The sequence below is a fragment of the Hyperolius riggenbachi genome, chromosome 2 (assembly GCF_040937935.1).
Source record: "Hyperolius riggenbachi isolate aHypRig1 chromosome 2, aHypRig1.pri, whole genome shotgun sequence".
Taxonomy (NCBI): Eukaryota; Metazoa; Chordata; class Amphibia; order Anura; family Hyperoliidae; genus Hyperolius; species Hyperolius riggenbachi.
Window position 1 is genome coordinate 540,249,230 of NC_090647.1, and position 9,916 is coordinate 540,259,145.

Below are 9,916 nucleotides of genomic sequence, written 5' to 3' on the forward strand. Positions count from 1 at the left end.
TTGCAACCTTTGTATTTCATTTGCAGCCTCTTCTTCCATATGCATCAATCCCTCTTACATGTTCAGCCGCCCCTTGACCAGCTGCCGCCCAGGGCCCGGGCCTTGGTGACCTTTCCAGAAATCCTGCCCTGAGTTTGCATCCCCCCCGACCTCATTCACACAGACCCCACCTCTACCGGTAGTTTCAAGTTTGACAATTTGGCACGGTGTATTTTTGGCAAGAGCTTTCTGTACCCCCTGTGCAGATTACAGTAATTCTTTGCAGTCCCTAAACTTAGATGCATATTCTGCGGTGTACCTTCTCCCCCCCACCAAAAAATAAATAAATCATTAAATAACTGTTATCCTGTGCCACCATTCTTCCTTCCTCCTGCGAAAAGGAGGGAAGAATCAATACATTGCAAAGTGAGAAGTTAAAAAATAGAAAAGAGATCAAGAAATGACTGATATTCGCCATGTAATATGTTCATATTGTTTGATTCACAATCATATGCAGATAATCATCTTTACTACTGACAGACATGAAAGAAAATGCACTGTACCAACTGCCATTATCTATAACTGGAAACAGTTGTTATTTCCCACAATGCAACAAAGCTCACAGACAAGAAACTGTCAGGGCCAAGGTCCTGACATCACACTATGGGAGGGGTCTCCCCACAATATCAGCCATTGAGACCCCCCGTGATAACCTATTAGAGAAAAGGCAAAGATTTCTCTTGAGAAAGGGGGTATTAGCTACTAATTCAGATGAAGTTCAAACCTTGGTTAGAGTTCCTCTTTAAATTCAATAAACCTTTGCCAAAGTAGGCCAGTCTTCTCTGGTGCAAAAGACTATACGCCTCAGTCATCAAAGAGGCAAATCTGAGTGACAGAGGAGCCGGGGAAGTTTGGAGGCTACTACAGGGAAAAGAGAGGCTATGAATAGCTGGTGTGTTGATGATGGGGAAAATAACAATACAAGTAGCTGCTCCAGGTAAATAGTGGAATACAACAAAGGAAAGGAAAAAATGACTGCGGAGCATCCCAATAACTTATCCTAACCAGTTTATCAAAGAAGAACTAGAACTTTACTATGTAAAAACTTGGCAGGGTAAAATCACATAACAATATTATGGACACATGAGATGGAAATCCCACCACTCAGCCTCAACCAAACAGCAGCACACCGGCACGGCCGGCCAGGAAACACACAAAGCTAATGGCTGATAGAAACTGTATGTAGACCAAAGATAAATGTCACAAATAGCCACAACAAAAGGTGCAACTAAAAATAGCAGCTACAACCGCTACAAGCAGTGGCGTAACCACAATTCATGGGGCCCCAGCGAAACATTGATGGAGCCCCTCAATGTTCACACCTCTTCCCTTGCCTCCCCTCAGGGCCCATCTCACAAGCGTCATAAAACAAGTGTGGCCATCATGATCGTCACACCAATAATGAGTGTAGCCACAAAAACACAGAAACTAAAGTATACTCCCCTGTATCAGGGAAAGGGAAGGTTAGTAGTTGGGCCCCCCCAAAGCTCTAGGTCCCCTTGCAATCGCAGGGGCTCCTCCCTTCTAGTTATCTAGTTACGCCCCTGGCTACAGGGAACAATTAGTGGGGGAGGGGGTTTATGTAGGTAAGCGGGTTTAGTATTAGGCATAGTTAGGGGAGAGGTTAGTGTTAGGACTAGGAGGAGGTGAGGGGACGTTGGTTTTAGGCATAGATAGGGTTAGTGTTAGGAGCAGGTGAGGAGAAGTTGGTATTAGGCATAGATAGGGTTAGTGTTAGGAGCAGAAGAGGGGAAGTTAGTGTTAGGCATACATAGGGGAGAGGTTAGTGTTAGGAGCAGGTGAGGAGAAGTTGGTATTAGGCATAGATAGGGTTAGTGTTAGAAGCAAGTGAGTGGAAGTTGGTATTAGGCATATATAGGGTTAGTGTTAGGAGCAGGTGAGGAGAAGTTGGTATTAGGCATAGATAGGGTTAGTGTTAGGAGCAGGTGAGGGGAAGTTAGTGTTAGGCATAGATAGGGTTAGTGTTAGGAGCAGGTGAGTGGAAGTTGGTATTAGGCATACATAGGGGAGAGGTTAGTGTTAGGAGCAGGTGAGGAGAAGTTGGTATTAGGCATAGATAGGGTTAGTGTTAGGAGCAGGTGAGTGGAAGTTGGTATTAGGCATATATAGGGTTAGTGTTAGGAGCAGGTGAGGAGAAGTTGGTATTAGGCATAGATAGGGTTAGTGTTAGGAGCAGGTGAGGAGAAGTTGGTATTAGGCATAGATAGGGTTAGTGTTAGGAGCAGGTGAGTGGAAGTTGGCATTAGGCATAGATAGGGTTAGTGTTAGGAGCAGGTGAGGGGAAGTTAGTGTTAGGCATAGATAGGGTTAGTGTTAGGAGCAGGTGAGGGGAAGTTGGTATTAGGCATATATAGGGTTAGTGTTAGGAGCAGGTGAGTGGAAGTTGGTATTAGGCATATATAGGGTTAGTGTTAGGAGCAGGTGAGGAGAAGTTGGTATTAGGCATAGATAGGGTTAGTGTTAGGAGCAGGTGAGGAGAAGTTGGTATTAGGCATAGATAGGGTTAGTGTTAGGAGCAGGTGAGTGGAAGTTGGTATTAGGCATAGATAGGGTTAGTGTTAGGAGCAGGTGAGTGGAAGTTGGTATTAGGCATAGATAGGGTTAGTGTTAGGAGCAGGTGAGGAGAAGTTGGTATTAGGCATAGATAGGGTTAGTGTTAGGAGCAGGTGAGTGGAAGTTGGTATTAGGCATATATAGGGTTAGTGTTAGGAGCAGGTGAGGAGAAGTTGGTATTAGGCATAGATAGGGTTAGTGTTAGGAGCAGGTGAGGAGAAGTTGGTATTAGGCATAGATAGGGTTAGTGTTAGGAGCAGGTGAGTGGAAGTTGGTATTAGGCATAGATAGGGTTAGTGTTAGGAGCAGGTGAGTGGAAGTTGGTATTAGGCATAGATAGGGTTAGTGTTAGGAGCAGGTGAGGAGAAGTTGGTATTAGGCATAGATAGGGTTAGTGTTAGGAGCAGGTGAGTGGAAGTTGGTATTAGGCATAGATAGGGTTAGTGTTAGAAGCAGGTGAGGAGAAGTTGGTATTAGGCATAGATAGGGTTAGTGTTAGGAGCAGGTGAGGTTAAGTTAGTGTTAGGCATAGATAGGGTTAGTGTTAGAGCAGGTGAGGGGAAGTTGGTATTAGGCATAGATAGGGTTAGTGTTAGGAGCAGGTGAGGTGAAGTAAGTGTTAGGCATAGATAGGGTTAGTGTTAGGAGCAGGTGAGGAGAAGTTGGTATTAGGCATAGATAGGATTAGTGTTAGGGGCAGGTGAGGGGAAGTTGGTATTAGGCATAGACAGGGTTAGTGTTAGGAGCAGGTGAGTGGAAGTTGGTATTAGGCATAGATAGGGTTAGTGTTAGGAGCAGGTGAGGGGAAGTTGGTATTAGGCAATAGGCATAGATAGGGTTAGTGTTAGGAGCAGGTGAGGGGAAGTTAGTGTTAGGCATAGATAGGGTTAGTGTTAGGAGCAGGTGAGTGGAAGTTGGTATTAGGCATAGATAGGGTTAGTGTTAGCTGCAGGTGAGGAGAAGTTGGTATTAGGCATAGATAGGGTTAGTGTTAGTAGCAAGTGAGCAGAAGTTGGTATTAGGCATAGATAGGGTTAGTGTTAGGAGCAGGTGAGTGGAAGTTGGTATTAGCATAGATAGGGTTAGTGTTAGGAGCAGGTGAGTGGAAGTTGGTATTAGGCATAGATAGGGTTAGTGTTAGGAGCAGGTGAGTGGAAGTTGGCATTAGGCATAGATAGGGTTAGTGTTAGGAGCAGGTGAGTGGAAGTTGGTATTAGGCATAGATAGGGTTAGTGTTAGGAGCAGGTGAGGGGAAGTTGGTATTAGGCATAGATAGGGTTAGTGTTAGGAGCAGGTGAGTGGAAGTTGGTATTAGGCATAGATAGGGTTAGTGTTAGGAGCAGGTGAGGGGAAGTTGGTATTAGGCATAGATAGGGTTAGTGTTAGGAGCAGGTGAGGGGAAGTTAGTGTTAGGCATAGATAGGGGAGGGTTAGTGTTAGGAGCAGGTGAGGGGAAGTTGGTATTAGGCATAGATAGGGTTAGTGTTAGGAGCAGGTGAGGGGAAGTTAGTATTAGGCATATATAGGGTTAGTGTTAGGAGAAGGTGAGTGGAAGTTGGTATTAGGCATAGATAGGGTTAGTGTTAGTAGCAAGTGAGCAGAAGTTGGTATTAGGCATAGATAGGGTTAGTGTTAGGAGCCGGTGAGTGGAAGTTGGTATTAGCATAGATAGGGTTAGTGTTAGGAGCAGGTGAGTGGAAGTTGGTATTAGGCATAGATAGGGTTAGTGTTAGGAACAGGTGAGGGGAAGTTAGTGTTAGGCATAGATAGGGGAGGGTTAGTGTTAGGAGCAGGTGAGGGGAAGTTGGTATTAGGCATAGATAGGGTTAGTGTTAGGAGCAGGTGAGGGGAAGTTAGTATTAGGCATATATAGGGTTAGTGTTAGGAGCAGGTGAGGGGAAGTTAGTGTTAGGCATAGATAGGGTTAGTGTTAGGAGCAGGTGAGTGGAAGTTGGTATTAGGCATATATAGGGTTAGTGTTAGGAGCAGGTGAGGAGAAGTTGGTATTAGCATAGATAGGGTTAGTGTTAGGAGCAGTTGAGTGGAAGTTGGTATTAGGCATAGATAGGGTTAGTGTTAGGAGCAGGTGAGTGGAAGTTGGCATTAGGCATAGATAGGGTTAGTGTTAGGAGCAGGTGAGTGGAAGTTGGTATTAGGCATAGATAGGGTTAGTGTTAGGAGCAGGTGAGGGGAAGTTGGTATTAGGCATAGATAGGGTTAGTGTTAGGAGCAGGTGAGTGGAAGTTGGTATTAGGCATAGATAGGGTTAGTGTTAGGAGCAGGTGAGGGGAAGTTGGTATTAGGCATAGATAGGGTTAGTGTTAGGAGCAGGTGAGGGGAAGTTAGTGTTAGGCATAGATAGGGGAGGGTTAGTGTTAGGAGCAGGTGAGGGGAAGTTGGTATTAGGCATAGATAGGGTTAGTGTTAGGAGCAGGTGAGGGGAAGTTAGTATTAGGCATATATAGGGTTAGTGTTAGGAGCAGGTGAGTGGAAGTTGGTATTAGGCATAGATAGGGTTAGTGTTAGTAGCAAGTGAGCAGAAGTTGGTATTAGGCATAGATAGGGTTAGTGTTAGGAGCCGGTGAGTGGAAGTTGGTATTAGCATAGATAGGGTTAGTGTTAGGAGCAGGTGAGTGGAAGTTGGTATTAGGCATAGATAGGGTTAGTGTTAGGAACAGGTGAGGGGAAGTTAGTGTTAGGCATAGATAGGGGAGGGTTAGTGTTAGGAGCAGGTGAGGGGAAGTTGGTATTAGGCATAGATAGGGTTAGTGTTAGGAGCAGGTGAGGGGAAGTTAGTATTAGGCATATATAGGGTTAGTGTTAGGAGCAGGTGAGGGGAAGTTAGTGTTAGGCATAGATAGGGTTAGTGTTAGGAGCAGGTGAGTGGAAGTTGGTATTAGGCATATATAGGGTTAGTGTTAGGAGCAGGTGAGGAGAAGTTGGTATTAGGCATAGATAGGGTTAGTGTTAGGAGCAGGTGAGCAGAAGTTGGTATTAGGCATAGATAGGGTTAGTGTTAGGAGCAGGTGAGTGGAAGTTGGTATTAGGCATAGATAGGGTTAGTGTTAGGAGCAGGTGAGTGGAAGTTGGTATTAGGCATAGATAGGGTTAGTGTTAGGAGTAGGTGAGGGGAAGTTGGTATTAGACATAGGTAGGGTTAGTGTTAGGAGCAGGTGAGTGGAAGTTGGTATTAGGCATAGATAGGGTTAGTGTTAGGAGCAGGTGAGGGGAAGTTGGTATTAGGCAGGCATAGATAGGGTTAGTGTTAGGAGCAGGTGAGGGGAAGTTAGTGTTAGGCATAGATAGGGGAGGGTTAGTGTTAGGAGCAGGTGAGGGGAAGTTAGTGTTAGGCATAGATAGGGTTAGTGTTAGGAGCAGGTGAGGGGAAGTTAGTATTAGGCATAGATAGGGGAGGGTTAGTGTTAGGAGCAGGTGAGGGGAAGTTAGTGTTAGGCATAGATAGGGGAGGGTTAGTGTTAGGAGCAGGTGAGGGGAAGTTAGTGTTAGGCATAGATAGGGGAGGGTTAGTGTTAGGAGCAGGTGAGTGGAAGTTGGCATTAGGCATAGATAGGGTTAGTGTTAGGAGCAGGTGAGGGGAAGTTGGTATTAGGCATAGATAGGGTTAGTGTTAGAAGCAGGTGAGGGAAGGTTGGTATTAGGCATACATAGGGGAGAGGTTAGTGTTAGGAGCAGGTGAGGAGAAGTTGGTATTAGGCATAGATAGGGTTAGTGTTAGGAGCAGGTGAGGGGAAGTTGGTATTAGGCATACATAGGGGAGAGGTTAGTGTTAGGAGCAGGTGAGTGGAAGTTGGTATTAGGCATAGATAGGGTTAGTGTTAGGAGCAGGTGAGTGGAAGTTGGTATTAGGCATAGATAGGGTTAGTGTTAGGAGCAGGTGAGGAGAAGTTGGTATTAGGCATAGATAGGGTTAGTGTTAGGAGCAGGTGAGGGGAAGTTGGTATTAGGCATAGATAGGGTTAGTGTTAGGAGCAGGTGAGGGGAAGTTAGTGTTAGGCATAGATAGGGTTAGTGTTAGGAGCAGGTGAGTGGAAGTTGGTATTAGGCATAGATAGGGTTAGTGTTAGGAGCAGGTGAGAGGGAAGTTGGTATTAGGCATAGATAGGGTTAGTGTTAGGAGCAGGTGAGGGGAAGTTAGTGTTAGGCATAGATAGGGTTAGTGTTAGGAGCAGGTGAGGGGAAGTTGGTATTAGGCATACATAGGGGAGAGGTTAGTGTTAGGAGCAGGTGAGGAGAAGTTGTTATTAGGCATAGATAGGGTTAGTGTTAGGAGCAGGTGAGGGGAAGTTGGTATTAGGCATACATAGGGGAGAGGTTAGTGTTAGGAGCAGGTGAGGAGAAGTTGGTATTAGGCATAGATAGGGTTAGTGTTAGGAGCAGGTGAGGGGAAGTTGGTATTAGGCATACATAGGGGAGAGGTTAGTGTTAGGAGCAGGTGAGTGGAAGTTGGTATTAGGCATAGATAGGGTTAGTGTTAGGAGCAGGTGAGGAGAAGTTGGTATTAGGCATAGATAGGGTTAGTGTTAGGAGCAGGTGAGGGGAAGTTGGTATTAGGCATAGATAGGGTTAGTGTTAGGAGCAGGTGAGGGGAAGTTAGTGTTAGGCATAGATAGGGTTAGTGTTAGGAGCAGGTGAGTGGAAGTTGGTATTAGGCATAGATAGGGTTAGTGTTAGGAGCAGGTGAGGGGAAGTTGGTATTAGGCATAGATAGGGTTAGTGTTAGGAGCAGGTGAGAGGAAGTTGGTATTAGGCATAGATAGGGTTAGTGTTAGGAGCAGGTGAGAGGAAGTTGGTATTAGGCATAGATAGGGTTAGTGTTAGGAGCAGGTGAGGGGAAGTTAGTGTTAGGCATAGATAGGGTTAGTGTTAGGAGCAGGTGAGGGGAAGTTGGTATTAGACATAGATAGGGTTAGTGTTAGGAGCAGGTGAGTGGAAGTTGGTATTAGGCATAGATAGGGTTAGTGTTAGGAGCAGGTGAGTGGAAGTTGGTATTAGGCATAGATAAGGGAGGGTCAGTGTGAGAATAGGATTATACAGGGATAGAAAAATGTCGCTATTATTACCAGTATTCTACTACTCCATTTTAGCATGCGCCCATTTTACCCACTGCCTATATTAAATGTATGCCCTCTCGGACGTAGCATATCCCACTGGCATTAAATACATACTATTCACCTTCCAAACCAACTATAACACCCTCCCTTTATAGTGTGCCAACACAACCCCCTTCAAATCTTAAAAGAAGTTCTCTAAAAATAACCCTCTTGCCTAAAAAATCCCTCCAATAGTCTAATGATATAGAAAAGAACAAAATCTCTGCACCTGGGAGATCAGCGCCAAGAATATCAAGCTGAGATTAAACAGCCAAGTGTGTAAACTTGGTGCAGGCCATAGGCCATCTCATGTGGGCCTTGTCAGATTTTTTTGCTGTATAGTGCTGGGAGCCACATTCATTTTAATGGAACTATACCGTCACTGAAAATATCAGGGGCTTGATTCACTAAACCGTGATAACTCATAACGTTTTCTCGCACATTTTAGTTTTCACGCAAAAATTTGCGATTGCGCGCAATCGTAAACACAAAAATGCACATGAAAACAGCCGTGATATGAGTTATCACGGCTTAGTGAATCAAGCCCCAGGTGTCAAGGGTAGTAAGCAATGTGAAATGTTCAAAAAAAGGCATTGAATAATGTTTCTCTTTTTTTGTGAATCAGGACTTGACAATGGTTGAAAAAATTTCAAAAAATGCACATTTTTCACATTAGGAAATGACTAATTTTTTTTTTGCAGGTACGTTTTGTAGCTTCACCAACAGATCCTGAGAAGTGCCTGGAGAGAAAACTTTCAGGGGCTTCAGGCCCACCAGGCCAGGAGGTCACTACAGTCCTCACTGAAACCACTTATGATAACGCCCACCTTTGCTATCAGTCTAGGACCCCTCTTTCTCCAGAGGAAGACTCTATTGTCTATGCGGATTTAAACCATGATGCCAAAAAGATGTTTTTCCAATTTGAAGAACAGGGAGGCGACGTTGAATATGCAACTGTGCGTGTGAAATAATGTGGAATAATTTAAAAAACAATTGTGCGACTAGGAGTTCTGTAGAGGTCCAACAGATGAGTCCTTCAGACCAATCTACTATACCAAAGATATATCTACTGTGGCTTCTTTTCAAAACAAGGTGCCATCTATGGAGTTATGAACATGTTCTCAATGTCTTTCCTTCCTTCAGCAAATAACTTTGGGTACAATCATCATCATGAACCTAAGATAGACCAGTTTAGGTCAATACAGAATTGATTGTATAACAATGAAGTTGGTGGGACAGTTGGACTACCTTTCATGATGGACTTCCTGTTCCTGCTTCTGTTCTTCCAAAGAACATCATGTAAACTTTGACAAACAGAAGCCTTTGACTTCTTCTAAGTTATGAGATCCAGGAGTTTGTACTAAGAACTATCACTTTTTTATTATTGTCTGTGACATGGATACTTCTGTGTGACACATGAATGTAAGCTTTTTTTCAAGAGACGTGTTTTTTTTGCATGTATATACAATGCATGAGATAATCGGTCAATAATAATAATATCATACCAAAATGAGTTAATTAATAGTCTCATTAATTGTGTAGCCCGGCAGTGCATTTAATAATGCAGCGTTATGGTTTCTGTAGGCCAGTTAGGATCATATGTGTACCACAAAGTGAGTGGCTTTGCTCTGGGATGACACACATAAAGGGAACCTAAACTGAGAGGGATATGGATGTTTTCTTTTAAACAATACCAGTTGCCTGGCAGTCCTGCTGATCTCTTTGGCTGCAGTAGAGGCTGAATCACACACCAGAAACAAGCATGCAGCTATTCCAGTCTGACTTCAGTCAGGGCATCTGATCTGCATGCTTGTTCAGGGGCTGTGGCTAAAAGTATTATAGACACAGGATCGGCAGGAGAGCCAGGCAACTGGTATTATTTTAAAAGGAAAAACCCATATCCTTCCGTTCAGGTTCCCTGTAAAGGACCCCTATTGCAAAAAATTGTGACATTTAAAATTAACTACACATGACCTTTTTCCTAAGTTGGTAACAATCTCTATAAGATGCAAAAGTCTGACGGATTTGGATTAGTCAGTCTCCTCATGGGGGATTCTAATGATTTCCTTTATTTTCCAAACACTTCCTGAATGGCAGTTGCTCAGTCTAAAGACCAAAACAGTGTGCAAGCAAGTAGGGAGACCAGACAGAATCATATACATCATTTCCAGTGAGTGCATTTGTAAAGAATA

At 44.0% G+C, this 9,916-nt stretch overlaps 1 protein-coding gene across 2 annotated transcripts in view; it reads left to right on the forward strand.

The window, feature by feature from the left end:
* LOC137545086 (uncharacterized) overlaps positions 1-9,242 on the forward strand; it is a 77,945-nt gene extending 68,703 nt beyond the window's left edge. For both annotated transcript variants that reach the window (XM_068266195.1, XM_068266196.1), the window contains one exon: positions 8,426-9,242. In XM_068266195.1, coding sequence (XP_068122296.1) covers positions 8,426-8,695 — 270 coding nt within the window. In that variant the 3' untranslated portion in view covers positions 8,696-9,242. The remainder of the gene's footprint in view (positions 1-8,425) is intronic.
* Positions 9,243-9,916: the final 674 nt, after the last annotated feature.